Genomic DNA, 19,097 nt, shown 5'->3' with positions numbered 1-19,097 from the left:
AGCTCATTTTGTTTAATGAAATCAAAGAATTAGACAAATTTTTATCCTGCTCAATATTATTTTTATCCTTTACGCTCTAATTATTTAAGAATAGAATTATCCACAAGTCTGAGAACAAACTAAGAGGAGTCTTGGATCTAGGAGCTGGCATATAATAATTTATAATAATAATTTTATTCTTATATACCGCCAAAGCCGTAGAAGTTCGAGGCGGTTTACAGCAAGAAGCGCTGGACAATCGGCGAAGATTGTCCATATGTGATGCTGCACAATTTTTGTCCTGGTTTTAATTTTTTCTTCCTTTTCCTTCGCTGCAGTAATTAAGAAAACCCAAAATTTTAGAATGCTTTTTACAGAAATTTTTATTTCGGGCTTTTGCAGGCATTCAGCCGGGCACACCGTATTGGTCAGGCTAAAAAAGTGATGATATATCGTTTTGTTACCCGTGCCTCGGTGGAGGAGCGCATCACTCAGGTGGCAAAGAGAAAGATGATGCTGACACACTTGGTGGTGCGGCCAGGTCTTGGCTCCAAGGCTGGCAGCATGTCCAAACAGGAGCTGGATGACATTCTGAAGTTTGGGACAGAGGAACTTTTCAAGGATGAGAACGAAGGTGAGAGAGGGGTTATGTAGTGCCCTATATGCAGAGATTGACATAAACATAGACACATGATGGCAGATAAAGGCCAAATGGCTCTTCCAGTCTGCCTGTCCTCTGCATCTACTATCTCCTCCTCTCCTTAAGATATCGCATGTGCCTGTCCCACACTTTCTTAAATTCAGACACAGTCTTTAAAAGAACAATGTTCTGCATCCTTGCACGATGCACTGGCCTTACTGCATCTTTCCCCTGTTTATTTCCCTTTTCCCCTTTTGCAGGGGAGAACAAGGAGGAAGACAGTAGTGTGATTCACTATGACAATGGTGCCATTGCCAGATTGCTGGATCGCAACCAGGATGCCACAGAGGACACAGATGTGCAGAATATGAATGAGTACCTCAGCTCCTTTAAGGTGGCCCAGTATGTAGTGCGGGAAGAAGACAAGGTGAGCATGGGGTGAGGGCTGCAGCTGCCTTGCAGGGGAAAAATTGCTGGTGTGTTTTGCTGGCATTATTATCTCATTAGCAGTGGCATAAGTTTATATTAATGGACTCCAAGTGACAGTCTTGGAAAAGGACTCCCAAAGAGAGAGGGTATACTCAAACAGATCTGGGAGTTTCAGCAAATAGGTCTCCTTGTTCCTAGTCTTCATGGCAATGCAGGGATTGCTTGGGCAGTATTTACACCATTGGTTGGTAGCACATAATGCATGAGCCATTGGGATAAGGAATTTCTTGTTTACTGTTGACCAATATATCTTGCAGCTTGAGGAGGTGGAGCGGGAGATTATCAAGCAGGAGGAGAATGTGGACCCCGATTACTGGGAGAAGCTGCTGCGACATCACTACGAGCAGCAACAGGAGGACCTGGCCCGCAACCTGGGAAAAGGCAAACGGGTACGGAAACAGGTCAACTACAATGATGCTGCACAAGAGGACCAAGGTCAGCACTCATTGTCTCAATGCATTTGCATGCACAGTGCTACTTGTGGGGGAGGGGAAGGGTGGGAGAGGCATCCACATGGGTCTAGGATAAGATTCCAAGCCCAGATAGAAAGCTTTTACTACTAAAAGTATGAGGTTCTTTTCCAGAACTTATAAAAAGTGGCATTTGTTGACTGCAGGAAGTAGGGGGGATTAATTCAGAGTTTGTTGCCCACCTTTAGGTAAGAAAAAAACCTCAATAAGACACCCATAGGGAAGCAGAACACATCTTCCACTGATTCTAAGGCGGGCAACAATTTTTCTTTAAAAATGCTTTTAGGTGGTGGTGTACAAAGGAATACAAAGAAAAACTGCAGACAAGCATACAAGGATGCAGGCTAATTTATTACATCAATAAATGAATGCAGTTAATGTTGCCACCTCTAAACAAACCAAGAGACCCGGCACGGTCCGTGTTTTGGTTAACACGCCTTCATCAGGGGGTCCCAGGTTAGCAAAGTATCAAGTACAACTGTAGACAAAAAAAAAACTTAATCCTGTGTGAGTCATAAGAACTGCCATCTCCAGATCAGACCTTTGGTCCATCATGGCTGGGCGATCCACACACGCAGAGGCCCAGCCAGGTGTACGCCTGGTGCAATTTTAGTCATCACACAAAAAAATATTCCAATATATACCCACTACTACAGAGGAGTGAAATGTGAGATAAGTATATATTCATAAAAGGAGAAAAGACCTCAGTTTCTTCCAGGGAAAGAAAAACGTTCACCTGGAGGACCTCTATGTCTACCACATTAGACTGTAGGTAGCATAGGAAAAAACATCCTTGGTCAAAAACTCCATTATAAGATTATATCTGAAAAACTGTTAATCTGCAGTCCAGAACATCAATAATCACTTATCTCTTTGATTCACTGTCCTCCAGGTGGGAACTGAATCCAAACAGTTCAATTGATATTTCACCACGTTGATTTTCTTCCAAACATGGGAAAGGATATATATATAAGACTCCCGACAGGCCCTGTTTCGCTAAAAGAACGCTGCATCAGGGGAGGTCTATAGAAATATCGAGCTACCGCTTCACAGATTCTCTAAAAAGACCGGTTTCGGCCCCGACTTCGGCGCCGGTGCCTTCCTCCGTCTCCTCGGAGCAGGTATCGACCCCTACAGTTCCACCGGTGGTGCTCAAGGTGCCGAAGACTGGCAAGCAGAAGCACGCAGCACCGAAGGAGCGCGGAGACTAGTGCGGAAGGGCCCCCTTTTGGTGTGGATCCCTCCATATCGGCTTCGTTGCGGTCCCTTCTGGAGGCTCAGTTCGTGGAGCTCATGCAGACCATGGGGCCTCGGCTGATTGCCACCATCCAGGGTGACCTCCCAGCTTCGGCTTCGAGGGGCGGACCGCCCCCTCCTCCTCGCCACACGACCTTGTTGCTCGGCGAGGAGGAGCGGCGAGCGGTGTCCGGGTCCTCGAGGAGGTCCTCCGTTAGTGCTGTGCCTCCTTTGGAACCGATTCCCTCGAGGAGGGCCTCCCTTAGTGATATGCCTCCCTTGGAGCCCATCCCCTCGAGGAAAGCCTCGTTTAGTGATCTGCCTCCCTTGGAACTGGTTACTCCGCCCCATGACTCAGTGTGGCGTCCACCTTCGGGGCCCCCCAGTCCTGGGCATAGCAGGAAGCAGGACGAATTCTTCCGAACCCCCTATCAAGCCTGGGCAGCATCGGGGGAGGCACCGACTCTTCCGCCTCTGCGATCGACGGCATCGAGTCCGATCTGCTCCTTGGAGGCATCTGACCCAGTTTCTCACAGATGGGCTCGATCCCCTTCCAGGCATCGAGAGGGGCATCGATCCAGACATTCTTCGAAGCATTCCTCTCGACACTCGACCGTCTCGCCTCAGAAGAAATTGCCTCGGTTGGGGTATGCTGCTTCGGCTGGGTCTCCTCCTCCGGGCCCGGAGTTCGAGGACCCCGAGGTTTTCTACTCGTCCTGTTGCTCGCAGGCCTCTCTGGAGCCTGAAGCCTCTTCTTCTTCTAGTCCATCTCGCAGACCGGCGACGGCGGACCAACTGTCCTTTTCATCGTTCCTCAGGCAGATGGCAGATGACATGGACATTACTCTCGATGCTGGGTCTCGATATTCCAAGGAGTACCTCGATACCATGCACTTGCCTCGTCCTCCGGCAGAGTCCTTGCGCCTTCCCCTGCACAAGCTCCTCAACCAGACCTTCATGCGGTGCTTCGAGTCTCCTTACTCTATCCCTGCGGTCCCTGGAAAATTGGATGCGCGGTACCGCACAGTGCATCATAAAGGCTTCAAGGGTCCTCAGCTTTCTCACCAGTCCCTCCTGGTAGAATCCTCGCTCAAGCGGTTTCATCCTGGCCAGGTCTATGCTTCAGTGCCTCCGGGCCGCGAGGGCAGAACCATGGATAAGTTTGGTCGACGCATCTATCAGAATTCGATGATGACGTCCCGAGTCCTGAATTACAATTTCCACTTTGCAGCCTACTTGGAATTTTTTCTGCCTGTGCTTCGGAAGTTCACACCATACATCGAGTCCCAGGCTAGGTTTGAGTTTGAGGAAGTGGTTGCTTCGCTGTCCCAACTTCGGCTTCAGTTGATGCAATCGGCCTATGATGCGTTCGAGCTCTCAGCCTGAGCGGCGGCCTGCTCGGTGGCGATGCGCCGGTTGGCCTGGTTGCAGACCATTGATATGGACCTGAATCTTCAGGACCGCCTGGCGAACGTCCCGTGTGCTGGGGCAGATCTTTTTGACGAATCCATCGAGACTGTCACGAAGAAGTTGTCTGACCACGAAAAGTCTTTCCAATCTATCCTTAGGCCGAAGCCTAAGCCTCAGCAGTCTCGACCTTCTCGCCCGCCGTTGATCTATCAGCGGCGTTATCAGCCGAGGCAAAATCCACCTGCGAGGCAACCGGCGAAGCGACAGCATCCCCAGAAGGGTCAGCCTAAGTCTCAGTCGCCTGCTGTCCCTAAGACCACTCAGCCTTTTTGACTGTCTCGTCGAGGGCATAACCAACCTCGTTCTGCCTCCCCCTGTTTTTCCCATCGGAGGGCGCCTCCATCATTTTTATCATCGCTGGGAGGCCATAACAACCGACCTCTGGGTCCTTACTATCATCAAGGAAGGATACTCTCTTCATTTCTATCGGGTCCCTCCGGACCGCCCTCCAAGAGAGTATCCTTCCAACTTGACTCAGACCGCCCTTCTTCTTCAGGAAGCTCAGGCTTTGTTCCGGCTTCGTGCCGTGGAGCCGGTCACGACGGACCAAATGAACCGGGGGTTTTACTCCCGGTACTTCCTTGTTCCGAAGAAGACGGGCGACCTGCGACCCATTTTGGACCTCAGGGTCCTCAACAAATTCCTAGTCAAAGAGAGGTTTCGCATGCTGACACTAGCTTCTCTCTACCCCCTCCTCGAGCAGAACGACTGGTTAAGCTCTCTGGATCTCAAGGAGGCCTACACTCATATTCCCATTCATCCGGCCTCTCGCAAGTTCCTCAGATTTCGGGTGGGACATCTCCATCTTCAGTATCGAGTGCTTCCCTTCGGCCTGTCTTCGTCCCCCAGAGTCTTCACAAAATGTCTGGTGGTGGTGGCCGCAGCACTCCGAAACCAAGGTCTTCAGGTATTCCCCTACCTCGACGACTGGCTGATCAAGGTTCCCTTGGCCTCAGGGGTTGTCTCGGCGACCCTGTCAACGATTCTGTTCCTGCAGAGTTTGGGCTTCGAGATCAACTTTCCCAAGTCTCATCTACAGCCGTCCCAGTCTCTTCCCTTCATCGGGGCTGTCCTGGATACCGTACGTCTCAGAGCATTCCTTCCTCCTCAGCGCATGGATGCTCTTCTTCACCTCTGCCAGTCTGTGTCTTCTCGCCAGACCATCTCAGCGAGACACATGATGGTCCTCCTGGGCCTCATGGCCTCTACAGTACATGTGACGCCGTTTGTCAGACTCCACCTCAGAATTCCTCAGTGGACCCTGGCATCTCAGTGGACTCAGGTGTCGGATACTTTGACTCGACACATCACAGTCACGCCTGCTCTTCGGCAGTCTCTACTCTGGTGGATGACCTCTTCGAATCTATCCAGAGGTTTGCTGTTTCATTCTCCTCCCCACCAGAAGGTTCTCACAACCGATTCCTCGACCTATGCCTGGGGAGCACATCTGGATGGGCTTCGCACTCAGGGATTCTGGACCTGTGCGGACCGACTCCATCAAATCAATCTTCTGGAGCTCAGAGCCATCTTCAATGCTCTTCAAGCTTTTCAACATCTGCTTTGTGACATGGTGGTCCTCATTCGCACCGACAATCAGGTCGCCATGTATTATGTCAACAAGCAGGGGGGCACGGGCTTGGCCTCCCTCTGCCAGGAAGCTCTCAGAGTCTGGGATTGGGCGGTTTGCCACAACGCCTTCCTCAAAGCTGTCTACATTCAGGGGAGGGACAATGTTTTGGCGGACAAACTGAGTCGTCTTCTCCAGCCTCACGAATGGACACTCCATTCCAAGCCCCTTCATCAGATCTTTGCTCAGTGGGGAACGCCTCAGATAGACCTCTTTGCGGCTCCCCACAATTTCAAGCTGCCTCAGTTTTGCTCCAGGATCTACGCTCCTCATCGCCTCGAGGCAGATGCTTTTCTGCTGGATTGGGGGAATCGCTTTCTATATGCGTTTCCGCCATTCCCTCTCATTCAAAAGACTCTGGTCAAGCTGAAGTCCGACCATGCCACCATGATTCTGATAGCTCCTCGGTGGCCCAGGCAACCTTGGTTCTCCCTTCTACTTCAACTCAGCAGCAGGGAACCGTACCTACTTCCAGTGTTTCCTTCACTGCTTACTCAGCATCAGGGGTCTCTGCTTCATCCCAACCTGCAGTCTCTCCACCTGACAGCTTGGTTCCTCTCAACATAGTTCCTCACCAGTTTTCCCAGGCGGTGAGGGATGTCTTGGAGGCTTCCAGGAAGCCTGCTACTCGTCAATGCTACTCCCAAAAATGGACTAGATTTTCTTCATGGTGTATTTCCAATTCTAAGGAGCCGCAGCGAGCCTCCCTATCCTCTGTTTTGGACTATCTTTTACATCTGTCTCAGTCTGGTCTCAAGTCGACATCTATACGAGTCCACCTGAGTGCTATTGCGGCTGTCCATCAGCCTCTACAAGGGAAACCTCTCTCTTCTCATCCTGTGGTTTCCAGATTTATGAAAGGACTTTTTCATGTCAGTCCTCCTCTCAAACCGCCTCCAGTGGTTTGGGATCTAAATGTTGTCCTTTCTCGACTTATGAAACCTCCTTTTGAGCCTCTGAGCAAGGCTCCACTAAAGTTTCTCACTTGGAAAGTGGTTTTTCTGGTGGCCCTCACTTCTGCTCGCAGGGTCAGTGAGCTTCAGGCCTTGGTGGCGGACCCACCTTTCACAGTATTCCATCATGACAAGGTGGTCCTCCGCACTCACCCGAAATTCCTGCCTAAAGTGGTCTCTGAATTTCACCTCAACCAATCCATTGTGCTTCCAGTGTTCTTTCCAAAGCCTCATTCTCATCCTGGAGAATCAGCTCTTCACACTCTGGACTGTAAACGTGCCTTGGCTTTCTACTTGGATCGCACCAAACCACACAGAACTGCTCCTCAACTTTTCGTCTCCTTTGATCCAAACAAGCTGGGACGACCTGTATCGAAGCGCACCATCTCCAACTGGATGGCGGCTTGTATCTCTTTCTACTATGCCCAGGCTGGATTACCCCTTCCCTGTAAGGTCACAGCCCATAAGGTCAGAGCAATGGCAGCCTCTGTAGCCTTCCTCAGATCGACACCGATTGAGGAGATTTGTAGGGCTGCCACTTGGTCCTCGGTTCATACATTCACCTCTCATTATTGTCTGGATACTTTCTCCAGACGGGATGGACAGTTTGGCCAAACTGTGTTACAAAATTTGTTCTCCTAAGTTGCCAACTCTCCCTCCATCCCATTGAGGTTAGCTTGGAGGTCACCCACTAGTGAGAATACCTGCCTGCTTGTCCTGGGATAAAGCAATGTTACTTACCGTAACAGTTGTTATCCAGGGACAGCAGGCAGCTATTCTCACGTCCCACCCACCTCCCCTGGGTTGGCTTCTCTGCTAGCTACCTGAACTGAGGAGACACGCCCGGACCATCGGGCGGGAAGGCACTGGCGCATGCGCGGTGCGGGCATCTCGAAACTTCTGAGTTTCTTCAAGCAAGACATGCTTGCAAGATGTCCGTATCGGGGCTCTGTCGGATGACATCACCCACTAGTGAGAATAGCTGCCTGCTGTCCCTGGATAACAACTGTTACGGTAAGTAACATTGCTGTGTGGTCTGACCATTGCCCTATAAAGCGGCATTATAACTTTCTCCGATCTACTTGTGATTCCTTTCTTTATCATAGAAACATAGAAATTGACGGCAGAAAAGGGCTATAGCCCATCGAGTCTGCCCATACCAATGACCCACTCCCTGATTCTTACTCTCTTAGAGATCCCACATGAATATCCCATTTCCTCTTGAAATCTAACACGCTGCTGGCCTCAATCACCCGCTGAGGCAGCTCGTTCCAATGATCGACCACCCTTTCGGTGAAGAAGTACTTCCTAGCATCACCCTGAAATTTCCCTCCCCTGATTTTCAGCGAGTGTCCTCTGGTTACCGAGGGCCCCGTAAGACTGAAGATATCATCTTTCACCACTATACGCCCAGTAATATACTTAAAGGTTTCAATCATGTCTCCTCTCTGTCTTCGCTCCTCCAATGAGTACATCCGCAGTTTTTTTAACCTTTCTTCATACGTGAGATCCCTGAGCCCCAAAACCATCCTGGTAGCCATTTGCTGAACCGACTCAATTCTCAACACATCTTTTCGGTAGTGTGGTCTCCAGAATTGAACACAATACTCGAGATGAGGTCTCACCATGGATCTGTACAGTGGCATTATTACTTCAGGTTTTCTGCTGACAAAACCCCTACGGATACAGCCCATCATTTGTCTTGCCTTGGATGAAGCCTTCTCTTCCTGATTGGCAGCCTTCATATCGTCGCTAATGATCACTCCTAAATCACGTTCCATCGTGGTCCTGGACAAGGTTTCACCATTTAGTGTGTAAGTTCTGTGTGGATTTTTTTTGCCTAGATGCATTATTTTACATTTTTTAGCATTGAAGCCTAGCTGCCAAGTTGATGACCACTGCTCGAGCTGTCTTAGGTCCTGCGTCATAAAGTCAGGCACACTGCTTTTGCCAACTATGTTGCATAGTTTGGCATCGTCGGCAAACAGTGATACTTTTCCTCTAAGTCCTTGGGTCAAATCTCCTATGAATAAATTGAATAGAATCGGCCCTAAGACGGAGCCCTGAGGTACTCCACTCATCACTGCTGACATTTTGGAGGGGGGTACCGTTTACCATCACCCTTTGAAGCCTACCATCTAGCCAATCCTTTACCCATGTAGTGAATGTATCCCCTAATCCCATTGATTTTAGTTTGTTCAACAGCCTGCGGTGTGGGACGCTATCAAAAGCTTTGCTGAAGTCCAAATATATCACGTCAAGGGACTCACCGGCATCCAGATGATTGGTCACCCAATCAAAGAAGTCAATCAGATTAGATTGGCAGGACCTTCCCCTGGTAAATCCGTGTTGATGTGAATCACGTAAACTTTCTTCGTCTAGAATTTTGTCAAGTTCCTGTTTGATCAGTGTTTCCATGAGTTTGCACACTATGGATGTAAGACTCACCGGTCTGTAATTTCCTGTCTCTGTTCTGCATCCCTTTTTGTGGAGTGGAATTACGTTAGCTGTTTTCCAGTCTAGGGGTACTTTTCCCGTGCGCATGGAAAGATTGAAGAGTACGGATAGTGGTTCAGCCAGAACTTCACTCAGCTCTCTGAGTACCCTGGGGTGTAGATTGTCTGGCCCCATGGCTTTGTCAACTTTGAGTCTTGAAAGTTCGTGGTAGACGCTACTAGGTGTAAACTCGTAATCGCGAAACAGATCATTTTGGCTGTCTCTTATTTATAGTTGTGGACCATTTCCCGGTGCTTCACAGGTGAATACTGAGCAGAAGTATTCGTTTAGCAGTTCTGCCTTGGTAGTATCAGATTCTGCGTAGTTTCCATCTGATTGCCTAAGGCGTTCTATTCCATTTTTGTTTCTCTTCCTGTCGCTAATGTACCTAAAGAAGGATTTGTCCCCTTTTTTAATGCTTCGTGCTAGATCTTCCTCTGTTTGAAGTTTGGCTTCCCTGACTGCCTTTTTGACAGCCTTAGATCTGGCCAGATAGTCTTCTTTTGCCTCCCTTTTCCCAAGATGTTTGTAGTTGATAAATGCTTCTTTTTTTATTTTAATGAGGTCCGAAATTTCCTTGTTGAACCATTGTGGTTTTTTGTTTCTCCGGCGTTTGCTTACTGTTTTTACGTAGCGGCTAGATGCTTCGTTCAGGATGGATTTTAGATTTGACCACATAGTTTCCGGATTGTCAGTTTCTGCATGGTTTTGCAGCTCTTGATGGACAAAGTCTCTCATGTGGTCGAAATCTGCCTCCCTAAAGTTGAGGACCCTCGTTGCTGTGTTTGATTTAGAGAAGCCTTTTTTGAGGTTGAGCCATACCATGTTGTGGTCACTGGAGGCCAGCGTGTCTCCCACTGATACTTCCGAGACACTGTCTCCATTTGTGAGTACCAGGTCCAGTATTGCTTTTTCTCTGGTGGGCTCTAATACCATTTGTTTTAGTTGTGCACCCTTAATGGAGGTTACTATTCTTTTGCTACCGCTCGTAGTTGCTGAGAGGGTGTTCCAGTCAGCATCTGGCATGTTGAAGTCGCCTAGCAGTACTGTGTCACCACGTAAAGTGATGTTCTCTATGTCCTCAATCAATTCTTTGTCTTTGTCTTCCTTTTGTCTCGGTGGCCTGTACACCACACCGAGGTAAAGGCATTTTTCGTTCCCTCTGGCAAGGTTTACCCAAAGGGATTCCCCTGTGTATCTAACCTCTGTGATCCTGGTAGTTTTGATATTATCCTTAGTGTATAGTGCTACCCCCCCTCCTAATTTGCCCTCTCTGTCCCGACGAAATAGATTGTAGCCTGGTATAACCATATCCCACCCATGCGAGTCTGTGAACCAGGTCTCGGATATCGCTACTATGTCAAGATCAGCATCCCTTATTTCTGTTTCTAGTTCCAGGATTTTGTTACCCAAGCTGTGTGCATTAACATACATTGCTCTCCAAATTTGTGATGATATGCCTATCCCCGTTAGTGTGGCTCTTGTTTTTTTGTGTATGCTATGGGTACTTACCTTAGGCTCAGAAGTGTGGGTTTTATTTGTTTCTCTAGGATGGATCCTTACTTCTCTGGTATGTATGTGTGAACCCTCCCCCAACTTACCTAGTTTAAAGCCTTCCGAAGTAGATGCCTAACATTCTATTTGCTTTCTTTGCCGCTGACGCACATTGTGCCAATGGTTTCAGAGTCCTATCTATCAGTAAACCCAGGTCCTATTCTTGTTCGCTCTTACCCAGAGTTGCACCTGACATTCTGTACTCGTGTCCTTATTCTTGCTACCTAAATGCATTACTTTGCACTTTTCCACATTAAACTTCATCTGCCATTTCTCCGCCCATTTCTCTAACTGACACAAGTCACTCTGGAGTTCCTCGCTATCCTTCTGCGATCTGATTGCCCGGCATAGCTTTGTGTCGTCTGCAAACTTGATGATCTCACTGGATGTTCCTTCTTCTAGGTCATTGATGAAAATATTAAATAAGATGGGCCCAAGTACCGAGTCCTGGGGCACACCGCTAGTCATGTTCTCCCAGTCTGAGGATTCACATAGGCTTAAGTTTTTTTTTATCTGCGGCTTTACTTGATACCTTGCCAACCTGGGACCCCAGATGAAGGCGTGTTAACCGAAACACGGACTGTGCCGGGTCCCTTGGTTTGTTTAGAGGTGGCAACATTAACCGCATTCATTTATTGATGTAATAAATTAGCCTGCATCCTTGTACGCTTGTCTGCAGGTTTTCTTTGTTTTCCTTTGTGCTGTTTTCCTCACTGCAGATTTTGTTGGATTTTTCTTTGTTGGGCATTAACTAGGAATGACGACACACAGTTGTTTTCTCTTCCTGTTTCTTTCATCCACTGTGATGAAAGTAACCTGATAGTTCTAGATCAGTGGTTCTTAAACCTGTCCTGGGGGACCCACAGCCAGTCAGGATTTCAAGATATCCTTAATGAATATGCATGAGGCAGATTTGCAAATAATAGAGGTGGCAGATTTGCATATAATAGAGGTGACAGACATGCAAATCTTCCTCATGCACATTCATTAGGGATATCTTGAAAACCTGACTAGCTGGGGGGGGGTCCCCCAGGACAGGTTTATGAACCACTGTTCTGGATAGATTAATAACACAGTTTTGTTATGTTTTTTACATATTGCAAATATTGTATGTTGCAGTATATTGTATGTTGCAGTAAGAGGGCATGAACAAAATTAGGGTGGGGATAGAATTTGGGAGTTATTTGGTGACTTGCATGAGAGAGCTATTGGTTCTCCAAGGACAAGTAAATTATTCATATATATGGGCGATATCATCTGATGGAGTTTGTGAGGGAAGTCTACCCAGCATACCTTCTAGAAGCTTTTGGTAGTGTCACACAATGCATATGCATATCTTCCTGCCTTTTTGTTGTTGTATGAGTCTTCTTTTTTCCATTCTGGTGTGAAGGCAAGGATCTAGATCTTCTGTCCTACAGAAAAACTGCTTGGGTACCTTCTACATCTTTCTGAGTTGGGGGTCTCAAGTCAAACTTCATTAGGGTTCACCTCAGTGCAATTGGCACATATCGCCATGGTGCAGAAAATAAACCCATCTCTGCTCCATCTTTATTTATTTTTTTGTTTTTAATATCTTTATTCATTTTTAATCTTTCAACAAGTGTACAAATTAAAACCATACAATTCTTGTAATCATCACTTATAAGTTTATCAATAAATACAACAGTTGTATATATAAAAACCCAAGACCCAACCCCCCCTCCCTCTTATTGTTATTAATTAACACAATCGTATAAGATCCCTTTCCCCTCTCTACTATTTATTCACTTCATGTGGGGCTTGTTTCTACTGAAGCCTCCCATTAAGATCTCCACAGTGTTATGGGACCTCATTGTCATCTTAACCCAGCTGTTGAAAGCTGCATATGAAGTACTTGACCTGGAAGGTCCTATTTTTTTTAGTGTCAGCCACTTCAACCTAAAGGGTCGGTGAACTGCAAGCCTTCGTAACTGATTCATCTTATACTAAGTTTTTCAACAGCAGAGTGATCTTCTTGCATACACATCCTAAGGTCCTTCTTAAGGTTCTATCAGAGTTCCAGCTTAATTAGTCAATTGTGCTACCAGCATTTTTTCCTCAGACCTCTCTTGTTCATAAAAGTGAAAGTGTACTGCACACTTTGGACTGCAAGAGAGCCTTGGTCTTCTATCTGGAGAATACTAGAAAGTCCATCCAGCTTTTTGTTTCTTTTGAACCAAATAAGATGAGGGCTGCCATTTGCAAATGCACTCTTTCAGATTGATTAAATTAGCTTTACTTATGCCCGGGCTGGGCTGACTCATGCATCATATCACAGCTGATAATGCCGTAGCCCACTTGCGATTAGCCTCCATAAATGACATTGATAGGGCTGTGACATAGTCCTCAGGTCCACACATTCACAGTCAATTTGGTTAGTCATTCCTTCAGAATCTCTTTGGGGTCTAGAATCCAACTTCTTCTCTTGGGCTCTTTTTACTTTCTGTTCCAGATTGCTTCCCCCTCACCCCCAATAAAAAAGAGACAATTGTATAATTGTTGGATTATTCTCAACAGTTCTTGTTCAATGCTCCTAAGCCCTACTTATTGTAGGCCCTGTTCTTCATTCTCTAATTTTTAGTAGGGTAGCCTGATAGCTAGGGATTTCCCACATGTAAGAATATTTACAATCTGTTTGTATTTGCAAAAAGCAAAGTTACTCATCTTATCTATCTGCCCATCTCACGTTGGTGTTAAATTCTCTCAATTATATGGGCTAGACCAGGGCTGCCCAATTCCGGTCCTCGAGATCTACTGGCAGGCCAGGTTTTCAGGATATCCACAATGAATATGCATGAGAGAAATTTGCCTGCACTGCCTTCGTGATATGCAAATCTCTCTCATGCATGTTCATTGAAAACCTGGCCTGCCAGTAGATCTCGAGGACCAGAATTGGGCTGCCCTGTGCTAGACTGAATGGATCCCTCACGACAGCCACAGATGGGAAGATGCATATGTGCATGGTGTAAAGCTGCCAAAGGCAACTAGAAAAATTGCTAGGTAGCGTTCCTTCATGGGTTCTGTTAGATAACATTACCCACATGTAAGAATATTTATCCTGCTGTCCTCAAAACATCTGCTGCAGATGAGTAACTGCTTTCAGTTTTGCAGAGGATTTGTCCTAGAGTTTTAGCAAACAACTTGCCTCCATTCTCTTGAGTTCTTAGTCCCACACCAGTGTGTTATTGGAATAACTGGGAGAGCACCACAGCCCTCTCAGAGCCAAAGTGAGGAGTCAGTGGGAAGTACAATAAGAGGGTCAAGGAGAGCACCAAATAAAATTCAGGTGTCTAGATTTAGGAAAGTGTTTGTAGCTGAAAATGTAAGTGCCGTAAGTGGGTTAAAGTTGTTTCCAAAATGTAAGAATCAAAGTGAAATACTGAGCAGTTATTAAAAGCATTCCCCTCTCCTCGTAAGCACCACGAGAGCAAGAACATTAATTATGTTTCAGACACATTTTAGTGTGGTGACTGATGTGTATTAAACTTGGGGACTAAGCGGTCCTGTTGGCTCCCCTACTTTCATATGGGAAGAGCATGACTGAGGAGGATTGTGTGGTTGCTTTTAGTCTTATGTACTACTGCTTAAAGTTTGAAAGCTGTGGGGGTAATAATAAAAAATGTTTTAAGCAAGTGAATACATATTCACTTGTGTAAAAATACTTTATCCCAGAACAAACAGGCAGCATATTCTCACATGTGGGTGATGTCATCCACAGAGCCCCGGTACGGACAGCTTTAAAAGTGCATCACCACTTTAAGAACTTGAGAAAGTTTAGGAACTTCCCGCACCATGCATGCGCAAGTGCCTTCCCGCCCGACGCCGCTCAAGGCTTCTCAGTTCTTAGTTTTCTGCAGAGCTAAGAAGTCGTGTTTTTTGAACATTGTTCAATTTTTGCCTTTGCCTTCCTGCTTATGCATATATTTTAGTCGTATTTTAGATACGTGTTTTATTTGTGTTTAAAAAAAACCAACAAGAAAAACCAGTATAGGATATTTTTTCCTCGCTGTTCTCACCTCATTGTTTTCCTCAGCCATTGAATTCAATTTGGCTGAGGTGGTGTTTCCATCGATGTCCCAGCCGCTGACTAGTTTTAAAAAGTGGTGCAGGTGGCAACGGCAAATTGGTGCAGGTGCCAATGGAAAATTGGTTCTTACAATGTCTTGGCCCGGAACACTGTGTTGAATCCTATGCGTGGTGTTCTACCCTGCAAAAACATACAATTAAAAGTTGAAAGCTCCTACAAGAGAAGTTGTTCGGCACCGATATGGACACCAAGACGACATCACAGCTTTCAACATCGAAAGCATCAACGTCAGTGTCAGGAGACATTACTCCATCGGGTAAGCCAGCTAAAAAAGCCGCCAACTTCCCAACAGGTCTCGCAGGTCACCATTGCATCGAATCCCTTGATGTTGACCAAGCAATGACCGTCTTTACGTCTGGCCTCTCCTACATTGAGGTGTGGATTTTCTTCATGGTCATCCTCGCCAAGGCCAGACAAGGCACCGATGGTACCATGAGACGCTCGAAGCGCTTTTCCAAGTCAGTGACATGTTCAAGTTTCTTGCTTCCCCACAATGTTAGCTAGAATTATTTTTTCTAGCCAATCTAGCAACTTTTACAAAACCTTTACAAGTTTCTTGCTCCGACACTGACTCCATCGGTACTGGTCTAGCCTTGAGCATAAGGCCACCAGGTCATGCGGTACCGATACTGGATTTCTGGTACCACGCCAATGTTCCACAAATAAAAACAGCGCGTCTCATCACAGATCCCTTTCTCTATCACGATGTCAATCCAGTTCTTCCAGACATCAGCGTTCTTCATCCTCTCGACAATCCAAGTCTGCTCAGCATCATTCATCTTCAGCTACTTTGAAGCGTAAACACTGCTCTCCTTCCTGCTCTTCTAAGTGTAAGAGGAAGTCACATCATACATTGTCATCTTCATCAGACCGACACTGGACTCGACGCCATCGGTTCCAATGCACTTCTTCGCCAAAAGACTTTTTTGACTCAGACTTACTGTTTGACTCAACGGATGATATACCTGAGTCTACTACAGAGGCTTATGACACTACTTCTGAGAAGTCTCCTCACAGAAATAAGTCTCCAACCGAAAGATTTTCTTTTACAAAATTAATTCAGCAATTAGGCAAAGAGCTTCCAGTCAAATTAGAAGCTGATTCTGCTCATAGTGCTGAATATTTAGAGGCATTGGGCTATATTGAGCCTACTAAGGAACTTCTGTGGCTACTACTACATGGTATTCTCAAAGAGACTCTGCATAAGAATTGGGAGACCCCCCTCTTACCATTACTATAGCTGCCAGAAAATTGGACTCTTTATACAAAATTATCTATTCTCTTGGTTTTGACAAACCACAACTTCAGCATCAGTCTCTGGTGATAGAATCGACTTTGAAAAACTTTACTCCAGGGTTTATGCCTCAGTGCCCCCGGAACGTGAAGGGCGCAGTATGGACAAGTTTGGCTGTTGCCTATATCAAAACTCTGTGTTGGCTAACAGAGTCCTAAACTACAATTTCTATATTTCCTGCTATGTGAAACATCTGGTTAAGAAATTGTCCTCTTTTGATATACATTCGTTCACAGCAATTACAGGATTTTCGTCACATTTCTCGCACCCTTGCCCTGGCTAGAAGGTATATGGCGAGATCGGCTTATGATGCCTTTGAATTGTCTTCCAGAGCCTCAGCTATGTCAGTGGCAATGAGACATCTAGCATGACTCAGAGTCTCCGATATGGATGTCAACCTCCAGGATAGATTGGCTAACATTCCATGCTTGGGTGATGAACTATTTGGTGATTCTATTGAAAATGCTACCCAAAATCTCACTGACCATGAGAAACATTGGGATGATTTGATTAAATCCAAGCCTAAGCCTTCAACTTATTAAGCCTTTCAAGTCTTTCTATCAGAGGTGTTTTTCTTCCAAACCTGCTGCTCCTACTAGACCACAGTAGAAGAAACAGAAACAACAGTGCCACGGAAGCCTGCTCTGTCTTTTTGATGTGCTTCTTGAGAGCATAGCCGCTGTGCCTTTATCCCAGCCTCTCGCTCAACCCATTGGAGGACAGCTTCTAATTTATTATCCTCACTGGGAACTGATTATCACAGACCTCTGGGTACTAGCAGTTATTCGAGAAGGATACTCTCTTCACTTTATCGACATTCCTCCAGAATATCCTCCAAGAGAGTCTTCTTTTCACCCTCAGCAGACATCCCTTCTCCTTCTCAATGCCTTCGAGAAGATTCCTCCAGGACAAAGGAACCGGGAGTTTTACTCCTGGTATTTTCTTGTTCCAAAGAATATGGGAGGTCTTCATACAATCTTGGACTTCAGGGATCTCAGCAAGTTTCTGGTGAAGGAAAAGTTTCAGATGTTATCCCTGGCAACTTTATATCCCCTCTTAGATCGCAACGACTGTCACAGCCCACAAAGTCAGATCTATGGTAGCTTAAGTTTTTCTTCGCTCCACTCCTATTGATGAAATCTGTAAAGCTGCTACTTGGTCCTCAGTTCACACATTCACATCACCCTACTGTCTGGAATCTTATTCCAGACGGGATGGTCACTTCGGCCAAGCAGTATTGCAAAATTTATTTTCCTAATGGCCAACTCTCCCTCCATCCCATTCTAGCAAGCTAGGGAGTCCCACATGTGAGAATATGCTGCCTGCTTGTCCTGGGATAAAACACAGTTACTTACCATAACAGGTGTTATCCAGGGACAGCAGGCAGATATTCTCACAACCCACCCACCTCCCCTGGTTGGCTTCTTAGCTTGCTTAACGAACTGAGGAGCCATGGACCGTTGGGCGGGAAAGCACTCACGCATGCGCGATGTGAGCAGTTCACAAATTTTTTTTCAAGTTCTTAAAGTGGCAATGCACTTTTAAAACTGTCCGTATCGGGGCTCTGTGGATGACATCACCCATATGTGAGAATATCTGCCTGCTGTCCCTGGATAACACCTGTTACGGTAAGTATATGGAGAGCTTCCCTTTCAAAACAAGCTTGCTGTGTCAAAATTGCCTTTTGAATTTAGATAACCTGGTGGACATGGTAAATGGATTATTTTGCCCTTGTTTTAGGGGTGGAGAGTTTATGGAATATGAGAACCAAAGTCTTATCACTTGACCAAAATTGGCATATCTAGCATATACCTTCTATTTTTTCATTATTCCTCTTAAAAGCCTCTTGAAGAACATATAAAGACTAAAGTTCATCAGACAATAGAGACATCCAAGCTTGATTTTGCCTCTTGTATAAAGAGGAGGGAGAAAGTGGGGTGGGGGGTGGGGACCCATTGTTGTACCCTATGACAGTGTTGCTCTAATTACAGACTGGCATGATGTTTCAGACAATCAATCGGAGTACTCGGTGGGCTCAGAAGAGGAAGATGAAGACTTTGATGAGAGGCCAGAAGGTACATCATCCACCTCCTTTCCAGTGTTTTGGCTTCGCTTCAGGCTCACGTTTACAGCTTGCAGATCAAGTTCATCAAGAAGAGCGATTGATTGCATTTGGACTAACCCATTCACCTTACCACATGCTAATCAGGCTCTTATCTGTGAGCTATTGTGCATGTCTGAGATTTTCTTCTTTTCTTTTCTGTTTTGGGGTTTTTTTCCCCAGGGACAGAGCACTACAGCACCTGCCTGCCATTCTTTTCCATCCCCTTGTTTTGTCAGGCATACTGAGCAACTTCAAGAAAATGATCAAACCATAGGTTTTCCTTCAGACTGACCTATGACAGCCAATCGTCCCTAAATATATACACCTTTTGCAGTCCTAGTGCCAATCTCAATATAAATTACATAACAATGACATGGAAGGGACCCAATGTAACTTGACAATAATTAAAAAGTAGATTAAAGCTAAAATCAAGCATGAAAGTTAAAGTAAAAACAGTGTTATTGAAAATGAAGCATTAAAAAAGATTGAAGCCAAAGGACTTATCATAAAACATAATGTCCCTCTCTTTAGATCATTGTTTTCCTGCCTAGATGGCACTATGACCCTCACATGGAGTCAATCCACCTGATATTTAGCAGTATTTAGCCAGCCAGGAATGGCTCCTGGCTGGCTAACTAGCGCTAAGCTGGCTAACCACACGCTATTCAGTGGGAGATAGC

The 19,097-nt window shown here is 46.1% G+C and overlaps 1 protein-coding gene across 2 annotated transcripts in view; it reads left to right on the top strand.

Annotated features, from left to right (window-relative positions):
• Positions 1-19,097, top strand: part of CHD3 (chromodomain helicase DNA binding protein 3) — a 131,035-nt gene that overhangs the window by 65,916 nt on the left and 46,022 nt on the right. The window contains exons 23-26 of one of the 2 annotated variants that reach the window (XM_033924010.1): positions 382-613; positions 880-1,046; positions 1,366-1,543; positions 18,323-18,388. In XM_033924010.1, coding sequence (XP_033779901.1) covers positions 382-613; positions 880-1,046; positions 1,366-1,543; positions 18,323-18,388 — 643 coding nt within the window. Of the gene's footprint in view, positions 1-381; positions 614-879; positions 1,047-1,365; positions 1,544-18,304; positions 18,389-19,097 lie in introns of both variants that reach the window. The other variant, XM_033924009.1, reaches the window with a different exon arrangement.

Source organism: Geotrypetes seraphini, chromosome 16 (genome assembly GCF_902459505.1).
Source record: "Geotrypetes seraphini chromosome 16, aGeoSer1.1, whole genome shotgun sequence".
Taxonomy (NCBI): Eukaryota; Metazoa; Chordata; class Amphibia; order Gymnophiona; family Dermophiidae; genus Geotrypetes; species Geotrypetes seraphini.
The sequence above is the reverse complement of the archived record's forward strand: the minus strand, read 5'-3'. Positions and strand labels throughout refer to the sequence as shown.